General features: G+C 38.8%; 1 protein-coding gene across 3 annotated transcripts in view; it reads left to right on the top strand.

Annotated features, from left to right (window-relative positions):
- CRPPA (CDP-L-ribitol pyrophosphorylase A) overlaps positions 1-23,030 on the top strand; it is a 209,687-nt gene that overhangs the window by 96,913 nt on the left and 89,744 nt on the right. For all 3 annotated transcript variants that reach the window (XM_075061948.1, XM_032801428.2, XM_032801427.2), the window contains exons 8-9: positions 1,679-1,771; positions 7,227-7,358. In XM_075061948.1, the coding sequence (XP_074918049.1) occupies positions 1,679-1,771; positions 7,227-7,358 (225 nt within the window). The remainder of the gene's footprint in view (positions 1-1,678; positions 1,772-7,226; positions 7,359-23,030) is intronic.

Below are 23,030 nucleotides of genomic sequence, written 5' to 3'. Positions count from 1 at the left end.
TTCTACACCAAACATTTCAAAATTCTGTGCCAAAAAATTCAAAATTCTGCATATTTTGTTTGTCAAAATAATGCAGTATAATCACAGCAGTTTCAATTGTTTTGGTAATTTATTTAAACTACAATACAGAAAAAGTCACAATAACTATTCAGCATTTCCTAAACACATAAAAGATAAGTTACAAACACTTGGTAACTAATACCCTGCGTTCCAGTTATAATCCTGGATTTTCATTTAAATTACATCACAGAACACCAAACAGGAAAAAAAAGAAAGAAAAGAAAAAAAAAGTGTAATGTCATTTTAAATTGCTCAGACTTTCACACTTTAAACTCATACAGTTTTGCTAATCATTATCCTGGGCCTGGCTGGGTACTTTGGGAAGTGATTGTTTCTAGTTGTCCTGACATTTTATTGACTGCTTGATAAATGTTTTATTTACTCATAAAGTCTTTTTTTTTTTAAATGGGTAAGTAAAATAAATCCTGAGCTGTAATCTAACTCAATTGTGCCACTTTTGCACAGGAAAAAAGTGAGAAAGCACATAGATCTTCCTAGCTGAAGATTCCCTTACTGTCATTTATAATAAGGCTCCTTTACATCACTCTGGCAGTGTAGGGGCATTAAAACTTTCACAGATTTTATGCTCCTGGGGGAATTGACTGAGAGTGGGAACAGTTAACTAACGACAGGAACATTTTTCAGAGTAGCAGCCATGTTAGTCTGTATCCACAAAAAGAACAGGAGTACTTGTGGCACCTTAGGCCACGTCTAGACTATGCACCGTATCGGCGCGTTAAAATCGATTGCTCGGGGATCGATATATCGCGTCTAATCTAATATCGATCCCTGAGCGCGCTTATATCGATTCCGGAACTCCACCAACCCCAACGGAGTTCTGGAATCGACATGGCGAGCCGCGGACATCGATCCCGCGCGGTGAGGACGGGTGAGTAAATTGATTTTAGATATTTGACTTCAGCTACGTTATTCACGTAGCTGAAATTGCGTATCTAAAATCGATTTTACCCCGTAGTGTAGACCAGCCCTTAGAGACTAATAAATTTATTTCAGCATAAGCTTTTGTGGGCTACAGCTCACTTTTTTGGATGCATAGAATGGAACACACAGACAGGAGATATTTATACATACAGAGAACAGGAAAGGTGGAAGTATGCATTAACATTGTTACTATGTAGGCAGGCTGCTACAGAGGCACAGAATTATGTCAGGAGTACATTTGAGACTCCCTGCAATGCATGCTTCCACAGAGATTGTAGTCCACTGAGATTGCCTCATGTGGCAATGTGACTTGTTCAAAATGTTGTTGTGGCCATCAAATTCAGCATCCATCACATGGTCTGTGCTGGTACCTACTGGCTCTGACAAGTCCATTCCACTACACCTCTGGCAAGGATCCTGTACTGGAGCAGGAAGGGTTTAAGTTGAACCATGTCTAGATTCCAGTTTTGTCGCTTTTTTGCCTTAGAATGTAGCAGAATTCATGACAGCATGCTGTATATGGATATAATTTCACCAATCCAAAGCATTATAAATATAAGAGGTATATTAAGGGTGTATTTCCCTTTCCAGTGAATAAAAGAACCTTTCAGTGCACTTTGTGAATTAGGCTTTGCTTTATTTTCTTTTGGTAACTTTAAAATTTGCTTTTGTTTAGGCTGAAAAATCTGACGTTAAAGAAACCCAGCAACTAGTTGATATACTTGAAAATGCAAGAATTTCTGTCTTGCATCCAGTTATTCTTATTTCGGTAGGTTAACTTATATAAGTTGAATGTAATAAACCTCTAATCAAATATAAAATGGTTTTCTTAGAATCTGTATAATTTATAAAATATTTCATGTGATGCACCCTTGGATTTTAAGTATTTTTAAATGGTGAACTGTAAATGAGATTATAAAAAGTCATTGTACTTCAGCAATATATACTTAATGTTGCCATGAGTCATCTGAGGCAGATAAAAGGTACAGCGTTACTTGAAAATGTACTTTATTTTCTTTAAGGTTTCATGGTGTCTAGTCCTAGTTCGATTTTTAGCTCCCACTGCTTTATTGTGCCCTATTCATTCTGAAGATTGCATTGAGCTCCATAAGAGTGTGGAACCAGCCAATCGGGTGTCAGGTAAATGGCATTTTAAGTTATGTTGTGTGGTTTTATCGGTTTTAAAATTATGATCATTTTCTGCCACATGTAGTACAAGGAAATTAGAAGAACTATGTACAATATAATTTAAAAATGTCATTTACCTACCTGGATCTCTTAAGACCTAATTGATTCAGCTATGGGTAAGCTTTCATTAAGTATCAGTCTTTCTAAGTGTACATATTATCAATCTGTATGTGGCTTACATTCTAGTCACATGGGTCATTTGCTGCTGCTGCTGCTGAGGATATCTTCAGAGTTTGGGCTGAATGCTGCTTCTACACCTAGAGGGGCAGAGGGATTCATATTCACACAAAATATGAGACAAGAATTTTCCATGCAGCTGAGCAGCTCTGTAAGCCTCTCCTTCTGCTGAACCGCTGTGCATAGTTCTCTGTACTAGTTTTCTGCCTTGCTGAGAGCATGGAGAAAGGGGAGTTACCAGTTCTACCCAGTCCCAAGGATTATGCTGCTATATTGTACTAAAAGCTTTTGGTAGCAATAGTGCATCAGAACTGACTGTTATTTTAGTCTTTGAGTAAGGTACTTGCCAACATATAGGTTGATGTTATACATGAAGCCACTGGCAGTAGAATCTCAGCTAGTCTGAGAGGATTGCATTAGCTAGGAGTCAAGAACTCCTGAGTTCTAGTCTCAGCCCTAACAGTCATTTTCTCCGTATCCAGAACAAGTCACTTATCCATTACCAACTAACAGAGAAGGTGTGAATATTTATTAGTTAATGCTTATAAAACACTGTCCAAGTGAATAGCACATTACAAGTACTACATCCTTATCTGACCCAAGTGTTCACTCCAGACAGTGGGGCTGGTCTGAATGCTGATCCTTGGCACCTGAGAATTTAGTCTTTACTTGTTTATGTACATTTATGAGGAAATTCAGTAGGGACCTCCATGTATATCGACCTCTTAAGTTTTAGGTGGGCTTCCTCTGTTTACCTATGAGTAATAGAGAAAATCCATATTTCTCACTGCTGCACCCAATATTTAGGGGCCTCCATAAAAGACTCTCCTTTCTTGCCAACTATTCAGCTATGTGGTAACACAAAATACTTTCCCTCTGGGGCAGAATATTGTTTGCATTATCCCTTGAATAACTGCTTTAATCACTTTCTCTACATATAAAGCCGAAGGAGGAGCAAATCTTTATAGAATTATCAATCAGCCAGATAACACTATAACTTTAAAATCTTTTGCAGTAGATGTCATGGCTGTTGTCTGTTATCGGATGGGTATTAAATTCTTTCTTGTCTGGGGTGTAAAATGAAAGGGCTAAGGATTGATAGTAGCAATAATAAAACATACCAGACTCATGTCAATGTTTCAAGAAAAATATGAGAGAACACAAATTCCTTACAAGAGCTCACTAAGGAAACTTCTGTCAGGGTTCTTCCCTCAAACTACACAGATCTTGACATCTGCCTGCAGTGCAGCACCATCTTTACAGAAGCCCTGTTTCTCTGCCCTGCCTTCCAGTCCCAAATTGTTAAACTGTTACTACCTTCTAAGACGAATAAGATACATTTAATATGTTCTGTTTAGCAATATATATGTTTTTAAACTACGGGATCTGATTCATCTGTTAAATTATTCTCCCAGTACATTCTAAATATCCCTGACCTAGATAGCCTGGGAATAACCTTAATAACAGATGCACAGAATTTCCTGTTTATGAAACATATTTTTGATGCACACGAAGTCTCTCCTAAAAGTAGAGCAGTGCCCTAAAAATAAATAGATCTTGTGCTAAGCTAAAAAAAAAGTTTGTATAGAATTATTTGTCTAGAATTCTTATTGCTACCTATTCATATTCTCAGTTTATGGAGCTTCCAAATTATTTTCGGAAATAGAGCAAATAGAAAATGGAAAGAGGTCTGAAAAATATGTTTTTAATTAATAAAGAGTTAGATAAACAAATCATTGTCTCATATTAATCACTGGGAACTATTTAAGTCCTTTAAACTTCTGATCCCTAAAATTCACTACAGATGGTATAACTGAGGGCTAGAAATTTCTTTCATCAGTCTTTAATTACTCAGTGTTGGGTGTACTCCTAAATAATGACAACTATAGTGGAATTCTTCTCAGTTTGATGTTTTTATTTTTAAAAATAAATAAATTCAAGTTATAGAGCCTGAATGAATTGTTAGAAAACTATTCAGTATAACATTGCTCTTTTGATGTAAAAGTGGATACTTACCTTAAGTTTTGACATTTATTTATCTGAGAAATGTATTATGAGGATGTTGGCACATTTGGTCATTATGTGTTTTTAGATACTGGTTGACAGATGAACATTTCCCTTGTTGAGTCCAGAAGTAAACATTGCTTGCTGTGGAACCAGGAAGAGAGAGGTGAAAAGAAGCAGCAGACTTCCTCTAATCTAACCTAGAAAAACCTATATTAAGTGTTTTTCCTTCAGCACTGACAAGCTTTATTTCCTTTTTGTATAAGTAGAAAGTTCTCACATGCTCTGCACTTATTTCAGAACATCTTCTCTGATAAAAAAAGAATCAGATCACTGGCAGAATCTGTTTTGTATTACTTTGCAATTTTTTTTTTTTTTTTTCAGTGTTTACATTTACAATCAAAAAAGTTAATGGGTCAGATTCTCTGGTGCATTGCACTGCTTTGCACCAAACCACTAATTTAGCTAGCGAGGGGAGGATCACTTCAGTATAAGGGTGACCTTCTAGTGGCGTAGGGGTTCCTACATCGCTTGCCTTCCTTACTGATACTATAGCAGGATGTGGCCAGGATGTCACTATATCATACTGATACCTGAGTACCTTTTTGGCCCATTGGATCCTTTTGTAACCAGCATAAGTGAACACTGATTGGCTTGCTATAACCCAGTACGACAGTTTTTCCACCTCTCCTATACCAAACATGAGCTCTCTGCTGAACAGCTAAGCTCCAGCTTTGGACCCCATATCTCTATTCCCACACTAACACAGCTGCTCTAAACACTGTATAAACTTGTAGGTATGTGTTTCACTGGACAAATGTATTGTGCTTCAACCTGTTATAATTCATTTCCTGCATTTTCACTATTAATGCATTATAGCCTTTGCTTATATCAAATACTGTGATTAAGATTGCTATTTTAACTCAATTTTCACTCTCACACAACTTTTTTTGGCCGTGGGGGGGACGATGGGGGACTTTGGAGCTGAGATGTCCAATATTTGCTCTTAGTTCAAAGATAAGTTTGAGGATAATCTCTTCCGCATCTTAAGAATTTTGTGAATGTGACTAAAATATATAGCTTTTGACTACACATTATCTTATCTGGAGTCTTAAAAAGTTTTAAAATTTGTTTGTAAATTGTCATTAAGGAATAGTGCCTCAGCTACATTTTTAAAGGAATTTATTTATATTTAACAAAGTTATGAGTGGTTTGAAAATTACATTCTTAGCATGCACCACAAAACATTGTGCTCTGGTGCACTTTTCCACACATATATGCTGGACATGCATACACAGTTTGAAAAGTGTTAATTTTTAAAGACATGTTAAGAGTTAGTTACTCACCATAGACTGTTGGCTTGATTGTTCCAGTCAGAACAGAAAGTTGAGAGCAGGCAGGTACACGGGGAGCTGCAATAGTTTACAAAGGCACAAATTCTTCTACAAGTGCTTGCTCATGTTGATTCCATTCTAGGTGCGTGCGTGCCCACACGCACAGTCGTCAGAGACTTTTGTCTTAGTGGTATCCGTAATGTTGGCTGCGGTGCCCCCTTGAGTGCCTCCGACCCTACGCCCTCTCAGTTCCTTCTTACTGCCTGTGGTGGCTGGTCGGAATGCCTTGTCTTGCATCGCAAGAGCATTAGCGATTCTTTCAGACCCATTGTTCTGTCTCCTTTGTGGTTAGTTTGTTAGGTATGGACCATTAAGTGTTAAATAATAGTTTTAGTAGTTAGAGTCCTGGCTGAGACTTCACCACGGAACTTCCCCAGGCTTTAAGCCACGTTGATCGTCTACCTGGCCAATGCCCATCTTTTTGAAGTGATGGATAGAGCATTGGACTGCGACGGAGACCTGAGTTCTATTCTTGGCTCTGCCGTTGCCTGGGCTAGTTGCTTCACCTCCCTGTACTTCAGTTTCTCCATCTGTAAAATGGAGATGATACTGACTTCCTTTCTAGAGCGCTTTGAGATCTACTGATAAAAAGTCCTATATAAGGCACAAGTGTTGTCAAGGCATGACTCACTAGCTCTTTCCTCCTTCAAGAAAGTGAGGCAGGACAGGCAATGACAAAACTCAATCTCAAATCAAAGTATTTCAAAAACACAAAGTCCCGTTAAGATTTTAGCGACTTTAATTTTCTGCAAAGTAGCTTTTTATTTTTGTGTTTTATGAGACTCATTTTAACTATCTAGTAGCATGGCCATGGCATCATATGAAAAACATTATATGAAGAAATGTCCTTCTTAAATCTTGGTTTTCTGTGCTTAATAGAAACTTTGTGAAGAGATAAAGATCAAAATAGTTGGATTGTTGTCAAGCCTGAGTCAAATGTAAGAACTAGTTACCATACTTCTCTTTACAATGCTGATGTGCAACGTAGTACAGAATGCAACTTGCAAATGCAATGTCCCAGACAGAGAACAGACACAGCAAATATTCTTGAGAATGTGATTCCACATTGAAAAACTAAAAGTTGTTAAAGGAAAACATCTGTACTCTTCTCTGATTTCTTCAGATGAGGATTTGATTTGTGAATGCATTGATACTAAACAATTGCATGAAAGATGGATCAGCGATTAGAGATTTTTTTAAAATTATAAACTCTTAAATGTAGAGAGCACATTATGTTCTGCTCACTTCTGGCTTGTTGGTTTATCTAGATTTTGAAAAAGTTTTCCTCATATTAAATATTTAAGTCATGGAGCATGACATTAATACAAATTTATAAATAAATCCTTTTCCATCTTATATTATTTTTGTGTTTATCTAACAATTTTTTTTTAAACTGGACATCTAACGGAATATATTTTGTGATATAATGTAGTAATGATTTACTTTTGCATCCTTTTGCAGGTCCATTTGAATGTTTCAGAAAATATGTCTTTCAGCAGTGGAATGGAAGAACTGGCTGGGATAAAGAAATTTGCAAGGGAAGTGAAAAAGAAAAATATTTTGGTTTATGGTCTTCTCATCCATTATAATAAGGTATGTAATTCTCTTTATACCTGCAAATTATCTACTTTTGTAAACTATATGATTAATGATAAGAATCTTCTTCATTTTAAAAAATCAAAGGGAAATAAATATGACAAGGTAAAGTTTTGTTGAAAAGATTCTTGCCTGTTCATGTTCAATATTCTGTAGAGCCTCTGGTTATAGGCAAAAATGTAAGTGATTTGATTAGAGAGAAAAAATGGTAAATAGTAAAAAAAAGAATAAAAAATTGTGAACATGCTTGAGCCTTTCTTTTCCTGTTGTTAACTTTTAAAACTTGGCATTTGCAGCTTTTTAAAATGAAAAATATTAAAACTATTTGTAATCAAAATTGATTTTTCAAGTGTTTTCCATTCCGGTATCCATGTATCCAGTAGCAGTAGATTGCCAAGGCAATCTGCAGCATCTTTGTACTTAGAAAAGCTACTTAAAATAAACCTTTTTATTTGGGGATATGTTCTGCTTATAAAACAAGTAGACTACTTTGCCGCTAGTGCATATATAGTTTTCATTGGGCAGGCAGCTTTATAGCTTCATAGAGCTACCTGTTAAAAGAGGCAAATATTAAGTATTCAACTGATGTTTAAAGAAGTGGAATAAATGTATTCTTTACTAAATTTTTGGAATATGGTCATTATTTAGAGTTACATGTGGCTGACTAATCACAACTATAGTTCATAACATTTTAACCTTTATTCCAAAAGTGCTGAGACCTCAAAAATCCCATTGATTTTAATGAGAGTTGTGGATACTTAATATCTTTGAAAATCAGTCACTAATATTTAAAGACTTATTAGTATTATTATAGGAATACAGTTATAAATAACTGTAATTCTCCTTCTGTTAACTTCTATTATAAACCCCTGCGTAGAGGGATGTATTTTATTCAGATGTACATTTTCAGATTATATAATATTTCTAAAATGAAATTTAAAATTCAAAGTCTCAGATGAATGTCAAAAGTTATTTTGAAATCAAATTTGGAGTGAAAAATCAAGATGCCCTTATTAAATTATACAACCACAAATAAAATAATTTAGTGGGTTCAAACACCTTTTCCACGTAGGGCTTCAAAATGACTTAGTTATTCAAAATGTGATATGAAACGGTAGCTTTACATATGCTAACAATAGCTCAGTGGTTTGAGCATTGACCTGCTAAACCCAGGGTTGTGAGTTCAATCCTTGAGGGGGCCACTTAGGGATCTAGGGCAAAAAAAATTGGTCCTGCTAGTGAAGGCAGGGGGCTGGACTCAATGATCTTTCAAGGTCCCTTCCAGTTCTAGGAGATTGCTATATCTCCAATTATTTGGGGGGAGGGATAGCTCAGTGGTTTGAGCATTGGCCTGCTAAACCTAGGGCTGTGAGTTCAATCCTTGAGCAGGCCATTTGGGGCAAAAATCTATCTGGGGATTGGTCCTGCCTTGAGCAGGGGGTTGGACTAGATGACCTCCTGAAGTCCCTTCCAATCCTGATATTCTATTCTATGAAATATAAACTATTTCACTTAGAAAGTAACTACCGTGCATTACTTTTTTTAACTGAAAAGTTGAAGATATTTAGCAGACTCTTAAAGATTAAATCTTGCATTTTGGTGTGTGTGTCTACACTGACTCATCTATTGTAAACCAGCTATACTGCTTGCATAATTTGAATGCTGGATTTAAGCCTTGAGTGATTTTCACCCCCCCCACACACCCCGAAATTATAAACTTCCCTATCATTCATTCTATACGTGGAGGCTCTTTAGGCAAGATAGGTCTCTAAGACCTCTTTTGTGTGCTAGTTCTGTAATTCACAAGATGAAAAGGATTTACATAGACTTACTGAAACTGATCATAGAATCATAGAAGATTAGGGTTGGAAGAGACTTCAGGAGGTCATCTAGTCCAACCCTCTGCTCAAAGCAGGACCAACACCAACTAAATCATCCCAGCCAGAGCTTTGTCAAGCTGGGCCTGTAAAACCTCCAAGGATGGAGATTCCATCACCTCCCTAGGTAACTCATTCCAGTGCTTCACGACCTCCTAGTAAAATAGTGTTTCCTAATATCCAACCTAGACCTCCCCCACTGCAACTTGAGATCATTGCTCCTTGTTCTGTCATCTGCCATCACTGAGAACAGCTGAGCTCCATCCTCTTTGGAACCCCTCTTCAGGTAGTTGAAGGCTGCTATCAAATCCCCCCTTACTCTTCTCTTCTGGAGACTAAACAAGCCCAGTTCCTTCAGCCTCTCCTCGTAAGTCATGTGCCCCAACCCCCTTATCATTTTCATTGCCCTCCACTGGACTTTCCAATTTGTCCACGTCCTTTCTGTAGTGGGGGATCCAAAACTGGATGCAGTACTCCGCATGTGGCCTCCCCAGTGCCGAATAGAGAGGAATAATCACTTCCCACGATCTGCTGGCAATGCTTCTACTGATGCAACCCAGTGTGCCGTTAGCCTTCTTGGCACTTCCCACACTGCTGACTCATATCCAGCTTCTCATCCACTGTAGTCCCAGTCTTTTTCTGCAGACCTGCTGCTTAGCCAGTCAGTCCCCAGCCTGTAGCGGTGCATGGGATTCTTCCATCCTAAGTGCATGACTCTGCACTTGTCCTTGTTGAACCTCATCAGATTTGTTTTGGCCCGATCCTCCAATTTGTCTAGGTCACTCTGAACCCTGTCCCTACCCTCCAGCCTATCTACCTCTCCCCCCAGCTTAGTGTCATCTGCAAACTTGCGGAGGGTGCAATCCATCCCAGCATCCAGATCATGAATAAAGATGTTGAACAAAACCAGCCCCAGGACTGATCCCTGGGGTACTCTGCTTGATACCGTCTGCCAACTAGACATCAAGCCATTGATATCTACCCATTAAGCCCAACAATCTAGCCAGCTTTCTGTCCACCTTATAGTGCATTCTTCCAATGCATACTTTTTTAACTTGCTGGCAAGAATACTGTGGCAGACCGTATCAAAAGCTTTGCTAAAGTCAAGATATATCACATCCACTGCTTTTCCCATATCCACAGAGCCAGTTATCTCATCACAGAAGACAGTCAGGTTGGTCAGGTATGACTTGCCCTTGGTGAATCCATGTTGACTGTTTCCGATCACTTTCCTTTCCTCCAAGTGCTTCAAAATGGTTTTCCTTGAGGACCTTGAGATCCAGAAAGATCTCAAATCTCTAATCCTCATATTAAAAGATCCCTCAATCTATATTACATAATAAAACATAATATCTCTGTTGATCTGTTACTACTTAGAACATAAGGGAATTTTAAAATAATTTTACTTACATTTACATGAATGATTATAATGAGTCCTATAGGCCAAAACAGAGCAGCAGATTTTCATTTTAAGAAGTTTATAAATTACAGTGTAATGTACCAGCTTTTAGAGTCATATAGTTGGTTGTGGCTCCTCCTAAACTCTTTCTGACTGATTTTTAAATAAATATAACGATTAAGGGGCAAGAAATTTACTGGTAGTTTTACTGCTAGCCTTGTCTTCCCTTTCTACCTTTTGTGTAGCAAGGATATCAGATTAATGTATGATGATATATGTGGTCTGCTGAAATCTCTAAGCACTAGAAGCATTGTTAAGAATTGTTTACCTTGGCTTCTGTGGATCTGTCTTCACTTGGTTCTTCTCTTACCTCTCTGCTGTGTCTACCAGTATCTTTTCCCCTATCTTGGGTTGTTTAGGGTTTTGGTATATATATTTATTTTTTTATGTATTTATATGGAGTATGGAAAGGTGAGACTGTTGGTTGGGGGTTTTTGTCAATTTTTAAACTCGTAGTGTAGACCAGGCCTCTGATACCTCTTCCTTAGTCAGCAGAGGCTACATGGTGCTTAGCACAGGATTATCAATTCATTGCCACATGAAGAGTTCCCTTATATGCTCTTGCATTGTAGCTGAGTGCCATGGAAACAGGTGGAGAGAATTTTGGGCCACATACGGTATGAACCTGCACCCATGTAGTTGTTCCTATGGCTGTCTGGATTAAGGAGAACGTGGTCGTGGGGACAGAATATGGGTGGCTTGCAGATAACCACATTTTGCTTTGTTGTGGCAACACACTTTTAATGAGAGAGGGTGGAGATCAGAGAGAGGAGGAAATCAGGTGTCATAAAACTTTCTAAATTCCTCCTGTTCTTATCTAAGCAGTCCTTCTTCCAGAGTAGACTTTGGGTCAGGAAGCACTCATGTAACAGCTGAAATGTAGTTTGGAGGAGTTCAGGCAGGCAGTACACACTAAAATAATTAATAAGTCTAATAGGGACCTATTAGACTATCATCCTTCAAGTACAGGTTATAGTTTCCTGTTAGAGGATATGTCAGAGTGCCCTTTCTTATATATAGATGGATCAAATATGGGACATGAGCATTCCAAGTGTATCCTTTTAAAGTTAAGAATAGCTGTATGTATGTCTGCTAAAGCAAAGATCATAACAACCACAAAATATCTGAATTGATTTTAATCCCAGAGAGTTGAATAGCTGCTGAACCAGGGTTTTGGATGGATGGACTGTATCCTGCAGCTATTGAGTATAGTTTTTGTTTACTAATTATAAAGTGATGCTGAGAATTTTTTTGATTTACTAAAGCTTTATATTGTTTATGGACAAAAGGTTTCTAGGGAGTTACTCAGAAAAGTGGAGCAAAACTAAAGGCCTCTATAATTGGTACAAATGATCTGTACCGTATACTGTAAATACTGAGTCAATCATTCAAGAAGATCATGTGCTTGTAAACAAAGGGTGACTTCTATCAATGTAACTTTGTATGAAATTTTAAACAAATAATATTGACACAAAGGTTGGATTCATTTAGCAACAACTCTTGTTTGTGTTCTGAGTGATTACATGGAATTTATTTCTTCACTACTTACCAAACACACATTTTCCAAGACACAATATTGTGGAACATAGGCCAACACAAATTAAATCTTGTTTACTGAAATCCACAATATAATGTTTAATTTAACCCTTTTTTCCCCCAAGGAAATGATTTTTGTTATAAGTCATATTGTTAATTAGTAAATTTGTTCATTTTATATTCAAGGTCAAATATTCCCAACCTGTAGAACAATAGATGATAGCTAGAGAAGGCTGTAGTGAGAAGATTCCACTGGTCTGAGCTTGTGGAGGTAGAATTAGGAGAGTCTGCAGGTTCATGGTGTAGGTCAGCGACATGGCCAGCAATCCTCAGAGCCCAAGGAATTGGAACACAGTAGAATTTGGGGAGATATATGGAGAGACAATTCTTCACATTTCCTCACAGAGAAACATGGTTCCTTGAGTCTTTGTTTTCTGCACCCCAGTGTCTCCCACAATTCTGGATGTCTGTTTTGCTCCCCGCTACTCCGCAGAGATTTGGTATTTCACAGCCTGGCCATGCTCCCTTTGCTTCCACTTTCCCCATTTTCTGCAGCTGTGGTCACTTGGCAGTTACACTGTTCCTACTTCTTTTATTTCTGTCTTTATTTTTCTCCCTTGTTGGGGGGCAGTGGTGATCAGTTTCTCTATTTCAGGCTTCCTTCTTCTTCCCTGGGTTGGTCTTAAGCAGCCCGATGGTTCAATTCTCGTTGAGCCTCCACTGCAGCATCTCTCTGCCGGCTCCTCTGCCCCTGTACAGGCATGGCAGAGCAATCAAGAAAGCATCGAGTCAGATCCAAGAAGTGCTCCATTTGTCAGGCATCCTTCCCAAGCTCAGCAGATGGTAAATTGTGTCCAGCCTGCACCCAGCCAGCTGACCCTAACTGATATAGGTCTCAGGGTTCTGAGAGGGACAGGTAGGTGGGACCACATACTCATCAAAGCAGCTATGGCTCCAACGTGGAAAAAATGGAGAAGGAAGAACAGATCAGGGAAAGGCTCTAAAGACAAGGACACCAGTCACTCAACTCAGGGGGTAAGTCCCCAGGGTATAAAGAGGAGGGCTTGTGGGACCAAAAATCCCTCCCCTGCAAGTTTTACAGTGGGTCCTGAGTGGTCTGGGAAAAGTTGCAGTGCTCTTAAACAACGCCCATCCTTCCCAATTTGAACAGAAGGGCTCTCATAATGAGTTCCACCCTCATGAGAATGGGACCAAGGCAGGGGAGGAATCAGAGAGAAGACTTTCCTGAGGGCTTCTGCTTCTATAGAAGGCAAGCTGCAAAAGGTCTCAAAGCCACAACAGAGCTCCTACCTGCAAAGCATGCAAAAAGCAAAGAAATCAAAAAAGGAAGAAAAAGAGAGAAAAATTGCAGAAAATCTTGGTGGTATGAGCCCTCTGGCTCCTCCTTTTTCTCCTCCACTGAGGAAGGCGAACTATGGGACTCTGAATCCAAACAGGACTGGTGGAAAAAACACAAGAGCTTTTTTCCCCTGAGAAATTTGAGGCCATTTGCAGAAGGGCTGTGTCCACAATTCAGATCCAACCTGAACAGGTTCTTGAGAGCAAGCCTCAGGGTAAATTTTACCCCTCAAAATCCTTCCTCGAGACTGCAATTCCCCCACAGTTTCCCTTTGAGGACAAGGTCAGGGGTGAATGGGACTAGCCTGATTAGGGCTAGCACATTAACAAAAATGACCTATTCTATAAAGATACAGGAACCCAAGGCCTCTGTCGCTGAGGTACCTCAGGTAGATGCCACTGTAGTATTTCTAGCAAGGGATATGGTCATTCCCTCAGAAGGGGAATTCTATCCTAAGGACCCAATAGATAGAGAAGGGGAGGCTACTCTCAGGAAGGACTCTGAGTCCTCCTTGGTCTCCCTCAGAGTGTCTGTAGTAGCTACCTGCTTTGCAAGGCCTCTCTTTCCTGGCTGGAAGATCCCAGAGCCCTAAAGGACAGGGATCATCCTGACTTTGACTCCATTTTAAAGAAAGTCTCCCTAGCAACAGGATTCACAGCTGATGCCTCAATTAATGCAATGAAGTTCTCAGACGGGGCCCTGGCTTCCAGCTCAGAAACCAGGTGTCATCTATTGATCTGACCCTGGAAGTTGGATATTCATTCTAAGCAGGTCCTATTCTTTGTCAAGTATACAGGTTCCTTCCTTTTGAGAGAAAAGCTAGACAAGGTAGTGATAATGTCACAAAATCTGCACAGTCCCTCCCATTGTCATGAAGTGCCCCCAGGAGACACTTTCAGGCCTCATCCTCACAGAAGTACCAGCGAAGGGACAATAGATTATCCCAAGGAAAGTCACAGATCCGAGGTTTGGGAAGAAAGCCCAGAGGGAGCTCTGCTCCCACTCATAAAAGTCACTTTATGACACAGATCGCGTAGACCTCTGCTCAGAGCTGAAACTAGGGAGCAGAATTTCCTATTTCCCTGAAGAATGGTTTGCATCAACCACGTGTCCAAAACTGTAGTGGTGTGGCATCTAAGTTGGGATGCTAAAAGAAGGCATAAGCGTATCCAGAATTCCGCAACTGGTTTTCTGTGCTTTTTAAAGAAGAGAGAGTTTAATCAAAACGGACCTTCCTTGATGGAGAAATATCCTATTCTAATAGGGAAAAATAGTTTCTTATTTAGAAAAGCAGTAAAGATACGATAGCTTCTTTTTTCAGCAAAAAATCCCTAACTGTTTTGTAAATAGACATTAAAGCAAACTTTGCCCTTAGTGACATCTGTGCAACCATACTGAATTAATTGTGCAACCATGGCCAGAATTTGGTCCATTGGGTTTAATTAACTGGGACAGTACATAGCCATGTATCTCTTATTAAGATGAAAGACTTTTGTATGTCTACATAACAGCTCCAGTAACATGCTAGATTGTAATGAACCTGGAAGTCTACACATCTTCACAGAAGCCTTTACTGCTGATCATATCAATGAACTGAATTATTTCAGATGACCACAAATTTAATTTCTAAGTAACCCTGATACCACTGATTGTATTTGCTATTTTGTCAAGAAATCCTGGAGAAATGAGTGGGGAGTAGGAAGTGGCAGAATGAGTTGCATTTTTCCTTAAAAGAATGCAAGATAAATAGACCAAATACAGGTTGACTTGTTCACGTGGCTAACCTAATTGAAATCAATGGGATACATGTGTGAGTAAGGGGTAGTAAGTTGGATTTGGGGCCTAAAATGACATGAACTGATAAAACTAAAGATTCAAACTTATGGATAATAATGTACATTCTTCTCTTGTCCCATTGTGTTAAGGTGTTACAGAAGTCTCAGATCAGGACACGAAGTTATATACCCAGTCTGTTGAATACTTAGACAGAACTGAGATAATAAAGGAAGACTCTTAACCTTAAGTCTTAGTTTCCAAACATTGCTGGTTCAAGCACATAGACAATTTCTTGAACACAATTCTTCTTGTGTAAAAGGAAGATATGATTGACAAACACAAACTTTCGGTTCAAAGTAGAAAAGCATTTAGTTTATTTCTTTATATAACAATTGTAGAGCAGAAAAGACCAATTTAACTAAAGTTATATTGAATTACCCAGCTTTCTTTCTTAATCATTCTTTTAAACTTCAAATTTGGGACAGTTTACAGGCAGTTAAAGGATTTAAATGTGTCAGTAAGTATAGTCTTTAAAAGAGAGCTTTGCATTATTTGGAAAAAAAATGTAGACTGTTAACAGTTATAATTTTGATACTAATAAAGACAAATGATGAAGGGATCCTGTAATAACAGGAAGCTTTAACAAATATAATTAAGTATATTTATAAGACATTAATTATTTGAGAACATCCTGAATTTGTATTAAGTGGTACACTTAAGCCAGATGGTTAAATAAACTAAACTGTGACAAAGTCAGACTGGACAGCCACCAAAAAGTAGTAGAAGGTGGGTATATCAGTCCTAGGATGCCTGAGTCCAATTATGAGCTGCCTGTGACCTTTAAAAACCCCTCTTCTGGTGAGAGAGAGGGAGAGACCCTTGTTTCTTTATATAACAATTGTAGAGCAGAAAAGACCAATTTAACTAAAATTAGGAGAGTTTATATTGTCTCCCTAGACAAGCTGCAGAAGGGCTATTGGCAGCAGGGGAAAAAAGGCTTACCCTAGAGCAGTGATGGGCAACATGTGGCCCATCAGGGTGAGCTGATTGCAGGCCATGAGACATTTTGCAGACGTTGACCATCTGCAGCCATGCCCCACCCGCACCCTCACCCCCCCGCAGCTCCGAATGGCCGCAGTTTGCCGTTTCTGGCCAATGGGAGCTGTGGGAAGCGACGGCCAGCACATCTCTAGGACACTGCTCCCTTCTCCTCCTGTGACTACAAGACAGCTTCTCCCATCTTCCTTCTCTCTCCTTGCAACACCCCGGAGAAGAGGTGAGATAAGGAGGACAGAACTGAGATGGGGACCGGTGAGTATGAAGCAAAGCTGATGTGGGAGCTGTGGGGACAGGATTGATTTGGCAGGCAGATGAGGGGTGAGAGCTCCTGTAGCAGGGACCATAATCACTTTATATGCATTTGGGAGAGTTAGTGACACTAATTGTCACATATATAGACTTGGAGGCATGAGGGTGATGAGGTAAAAAAATACAGACAGACCAAACTACACAATGTTCTTGTTAAAAATAAACCTCATGACTTTTGAGCCACCTCTCATTATGCTCTGGGTCTGACTCAGGATTTTTTTTTTTTTGGCAATTCTGGATCTGAATCTTGCACTAATGAATACTGCTGTGTGTCACGAGAGGATGCATAGCTAAATGTCTGTACTCCTGCAGAATAATAGAAATTATAAGGACTGGCTTTAGATCAGCTTGCCCAGCACCCTGCTAGTTAAGCATTGTTTCCTTTCCCTTCTGGGTATTAATTAGTGTGTCTACTGAGAACTCTCCACACCTGTAAACCTTACACAGCGGACAAGAAATTAGCTGCTTTATTGCAACTGTGGAAGCTTAATAAAGGAATGCAAGTGCTCAGGTGAAGCACGCCACGAACAAACTTTCCAGTGTAATTATGAATTGCCAATCTGAGTAAGGGTATGTCTACACTACCCGCTGGATGGGTAGGCAGCAATCGATCCAGCTGGGATTGATTTATCGCATCTAGTCTAGACGCGATAAATCGACCCCCGAGCCCTCTCCTGTCAACTCCTGTACTCCAGTGCCAGGAGAGACGCAAGCAGAGTCAATGGGAGAGTCGACTTCAGCTAAGTTAATCACATAGCTGAAGTTGTGTAAATGAGAGAGATCCCCGCCCGCCAATGTAGACCAGGGCTAAGATGAGCTGTTGAGAGAAATAGTTGGTAACATTTTAGCTTTTCACTAAATAATTATCCAATTTTTTTGGCTTGGAAAGGTCAGAGAATTACTCAATTTGTCTCCACTATTAAGCTTTCTAGGAGTTTAACAAGCTCTATAGAAAATGATGAGATTACTATTTTGTGTCTCTACACATGACCTTTTTAGACTTGTTTCAACTATCAAACTTTTAATTGCCAGTTGAGAATTCTCCCACCACCTTGTCAGCCAAGATGATCAAGGCATATAGATTTGTCATAAAAATAATGTTGTGACTAACCAGTTTATAAACTTGGTTTCTTACTCATGAAGTTTAAACAAGGTTATGCTACCTAGATTTTTTTTTTGTAGCGTTCGTTGTTCTGAATCTTGTGATTTTTAGAGAAGGAAATGTGGAAAAAAGTGCTTTTCAGAGCTGTAATTCCAGGATAAATAGTGGAAAGGAAAATATACAGCACATAAAGATGACAAGCTGCAAAAATGTGTCTGTTGATAGTTTAATGAGGTAGGAAATAAACACTGAATTGGAACAGTTTGTGAAAACAAATAATCGGAGTATCAAATTTGAGCTGTTTCATCTTCAAATCTGTAACTAGTTACTCTGAAATATTTTCAGTACACTGAAAGGTTTTAGAATTGGACTGTTACCTCTTAATAAAAGAGATATATAGATATTTAAAATAACAGAGACTCAGAGAAAAAAAATCACCTGTTGCCAACAAATTATTTTTACCTATGTTGTTTTTTTACATTTTGCTCAGCATGAGCAATGGAATCCAGTGATGTCAGTCTCACTTGTTCATGGGCACTTTCACTTTAGATTGTTGGTGCTGTACTGTTTGGCTTAAACCTTCATTTGTGCTCCTTCAATACTGAAGGTACATGGGGACCAGACAAGGAAGATTGAAAACAAATCAGTTTATTGAACCCAAACTAAATTTACAGGTGAACTATTTGGTTGTGGCAGACTTTTTTTTTTTATCCAATAAATAGCTGTATACACTGAACCAAGTACTTAAACTAATACAATATACAGATTTCTTTGTTATTTATATCTTTATGTAAATATGTACTGTAAGTGGGAAGAATCCTCATTTTTGGATATGGTATTTTTATCTTTACTGTCTGTATTTTTGATTTATAGACTATTACTGAAATCTATGTCTTATACTGAATGTTTTTTTTTATATCCACATAAATGTAAGAGAGCCTGTTTAACACACTTTTTCCTCACTAACTTGAGATGAATCACTCTTTTTTCTCTGCTTTTATGTAGCAGTTAACATTTTGATCAAATTATAAAGCTTTATTTGGATTCTAGTACTTAAATTCTCAACCCTATAGATTGCACATTAAACTGTATTGAAACTGAAATTTATATTCACAGTTCAGAGTATTTTAGTAACTTTATTGCCTCACCAACTGGTTACAGATAAAAATACTATTCGTAACAATGACGATTTTTCTCATTTGCAGAGGAAGTTTATGATCAGCTTCATGGTGAAGAGTAATGGTTAGTTATGTTGAGATAGTCAGACTCAGTGCACGTGATATCTCATCTAAACATCTTTTTGGTAATAAACCCATCGTTCTCTAAAATCTGGGCATAGCTAGGGAGAGAATATTATAGATGATACCCTGTTTAATCCGTAACTAGTAAATTTTCACCACTCTAGTCATTTTAAAATTGAGTTTTCATGTTTTAATGTGAATTTTTAGGGAAATTTTCTGTTTCCTTCTGGATGCAGTTGAATTTCTGCACTGATTTTACTGTAGTATGCCTATGCAATCTTGATTTGTTTCAAGCAGAATTCATAATAATTCTCCATTGATTTCATTGTACCAAACACTTAATGTATTAAATATGTTTTTAAAGTTTATACTGTGCCATATACCCCCCCCTTTTTATATATATTTCTTGGCTTTTATCATGAGGGTTTTTGTTGTCATATTTCCTGTGTCTGACTGCAAAGCTTGTGAAATGCTTCAACCATTTAAATGGATAGAGACAAATCCCCCACCAAACTATGTAATGGCAGTGTGGCTGTTACTGCAGCTGTAAGTCTATGGTCGCTCTTGAAACTGCTGCATAGAGGACAGTGGTCATCATATTTACACTGTAGCGGTTCCACCTGGCTTTTGTCAACTCCTCCCTTTGGAAACTGAGGAGGAGCATCAGGTTGTCTTCAGGAGACTCCCTTGCAAGCTCTGGCATCGAGGGCACTCCTGTGGGGGCAGGAAGAATGTGGTGGGAGCTGGGCTGCAGCTTGTAGCACTTTGGAGATTCTGAGCAGTGCTGCTGTCCCTAAGCAGGGAGCGGTGTGCTGCTGTAATTTGGACAGCCTTGCTATATTATTGGTATAAAATATGTTTTGTTATATTTGTAACACAGACAATTTAATTTAAAATTACTTCAGTGTTCAGAAACTTCTGTATAGTTTTTATAGAAGAAAAGGATATTGGTTAGGACATTTTCAGTTACATTTCAATATGAACAAATTTCTTTTAAGGTATTTCCTACCAGATGCTTGGATTAAAAAAAATGGAAATATACCTCTACCCCGATATAACGCGACCCGATATAACACGAATTTGGATATAACGTGGTAAAGCAGTGCTCCGGGGGGGGGGCTGCACGTTCCGGTGGATCAAAGCAAGTTCGATATAATGCAGTTTCACCTAGAACACAATAAGATTTTTTGGCTCCCGAGGACAGCATTATGTCGAGGTAGAGGTATACTTTATGATCGTTTATAGAATTTTCAGCATTCACAGTCTGAACTAATTATCTTGATTTTAAAACATTCTTATGAACTGATATTTGTTTTGGCCATTTTTATCCATACTTTTAAATAATATTTACTGTATATTATTCCTTGTAATGTACTTTCCCACCAGTTCAGAAGAGTAATTCTTTCTAGAATTAAGAGGCACAGACTCATTACTTTGCAATGTGCTAAGTAAATATACTTGATTTATAACTGTGACTGTGTTTTGATCTTTGAATTTTCACCAAGCAGAATATCTTTCTTTATTTTTGGTAAAAAATAAAAGTAAATTGTTTACATTTAAATTTGATTCAACCTGTGTGGTACTGGCAACAGCAGGCATATTCATTTTTTGGCAGAGCTTTTGCCTTTGGCTTGGTTGCTTATTCAGTATTTCCATACATATGCATGTACCTGCACAGTATCTCTTACTCAATCATCCCTCCCTCCCCACCAAAAAACCTGTACCCATATCCAACAACCCTTCAGGTTCACTCCCAGACTCCTTCCCTCTCCCTCAGCTGCTTTGTTCCCCTTGACTTCCCCAAGCCTTTGCACTGCCTCTGAGGTGTGCAGGAAATAGGTTTTGGTATTGTAGTTTAACTGAATTACTGAATGAATAGGGTCTACTCTGCATCTCTACTGAAGACATAAAGATTATCTATGCTACCCTCCCCTCCACCTCTCCCCATAACACACACTCACTCATATTCATGCTCATTTTAACCCTGCTAACCCCAATCCACCATTCTCAAGGGTTTCTATCCAGGGCCAGATTCTTCTACCCTGACTCTGCAAACATAGCGTAATTGAAATCAATTGAACTACTGTAAGGTACTACTCAGAATCTGGCCACAGCCACTATCCTTCTAGATGAAGTTGCCATACAGTTATCTTGATCTAGACAACCGCTGACAGCTGCTGGCCTCCACCCAGTGTCTGCTGAAACCTAGTGGGTGGAGAAGCTAGTAGGATTATAGCCTCAGCCAAGGCATCACCCACAGAAGCCCTAATTGGAGGCTTGCCCAGCTCCACTGATTGGTCCAACCACTCTATTTAAGCCAGAAGGAGGTACAGGAAGTTGTCGAGCAACAAGGTGATTTCCGGTTGTGGCTGCATCGGACCCTGCTTGTGCCCACTTCCTGCACCCAATCATGTTCCTCATTTCTGCTCCACTCTTGGCTCCTGCCTCACTCCTGGTTTCACTCCTGTCCCCACGTTACTCCTGCTCTTTGCCTGATCTTGGCCTCTCCTCCACTTCCTTCCCTTACCTCTCCTCTCATCTCCAATCTTCATTTACCATTCCTGGCTCTGACCCTGAGTTCTGACTACTGACCCTGACTCTAGCTTGAACCTTGGCTCTGGCATTTGGTATCTGACCTTGGCTTTGACCCTCAGCTTTTTTTCCTGGTTCTGACTCTGGCTTGACCCCTGGCTCTGGTAATTGGCAGTTGACTCAGGTGCTAACCCTTGGCTTTGTTCCCCAACCTGGCTGCGTGCTCTGCCCACTAGAGCTGACTCTTGCACTGACTACTAGGCCAGACTGCTTACTTCCCAGTCCATAATAGCAGGATTCTTTTTCGTGTTTGTCACTATCATTCCTCAGTTGGATGAATGGTCATTACTGAGACTGCATCACTGCATCTACAAGAAACAACTGAAGCAGATGGAACATTTTTTTTAAAATAGAGAGCTAGCACTGCTTTTTTAAAATGATTTTTAGAACCAACCATAATGAGATCCTGACACACTGAGATGATGGATGGAACAATTATTGTTTTGATTTATCAGGGATAGATGGGACACTGAAAATGATTTTGACCTGTAGTATTTCCTCAGTGAGATTAAAATACAAAGTTCAAGTAGGTACATACATCTTCAAATAAATATTGGAAATTATGGATGTCTGTTGTGGTGCTCAAAGTTCAGTTAATTAAATTTACCAATAGTCAATGTGAAGATTCTATTGACCTGAAAATATTAATAGTAGTTCCTAATGAAAAGCTTGAGTGTAAATAACTTCAGAATGACTAAAGTGGTGGTGAAATTATTTAAGAACACACCTCTGAAGTGGGTGAATGTGTCATACTATGAATGTTTTGAATGTTAAGAGGGCTTTATTAGAAATCAGGAACAAAAATAGCTCAGGAAAATGTATTTTCCCCCAAACTTTTATTAATTGTTATTTATTGTTATATTGGCTACAGTATAAGAAAGAGATTAATATCTAAAGAATTAGTTTCACATGTACATTTTGAGGAAACCGAAGGAAGAGATCAGAGGATGACAATGTTTGGGGCCCAGTCTAGTAAGCCCATAGTCTCATAAGTGGTCCCAGTGGAGTCAGGGAAGTAAATAAGATGATGCACAGGAGTGAAGATTTGTAGAATCAGGCCGTGGGTTGCTCCAAGAATCCCGTAGTTTTTTTTTTGTGTTTGATTTGTTTGTTTGGTTTTTTGGGAGGAGGAGGGGGTTGGCTTGTTTGTTTGTTTATATTTATTAAAGGCACTTGAGCCAAGGTCAATAGTGTTGGCTCATGGACAGATTAATGGTTAAGAGCTTAGTATTTGTTTATCTTCTTTGTGGAAGATGTTGAGGTATGCTACTGCGTCCTTGTGTCAGATCAAAATAGAAAGTGTTCCAGAACGTGCCAACATTATAGTTCTGTTTTCCAAACCGAATTAGCAAAGTACA

Source organism: Chelonoidis abingdonii, chromosome 2 (assembly GCF_003597395.2).
Source record: "Chelonoidis abingdonii isolate Lonesome George chromosome 2, CheloAbing_2.0, whole genome shotgun sequence".
In the NCBI taxonomy this organism is placed as follows: domain Eukaryota; kingdom Metazoa; phylum Chordata; order Testudines; family Testudinidae; genus Chelonoidis; species Chelonoidis abingdonii.
This window is presented reverse-complemented; position numbering and strand designations above follow the sequence as displayed.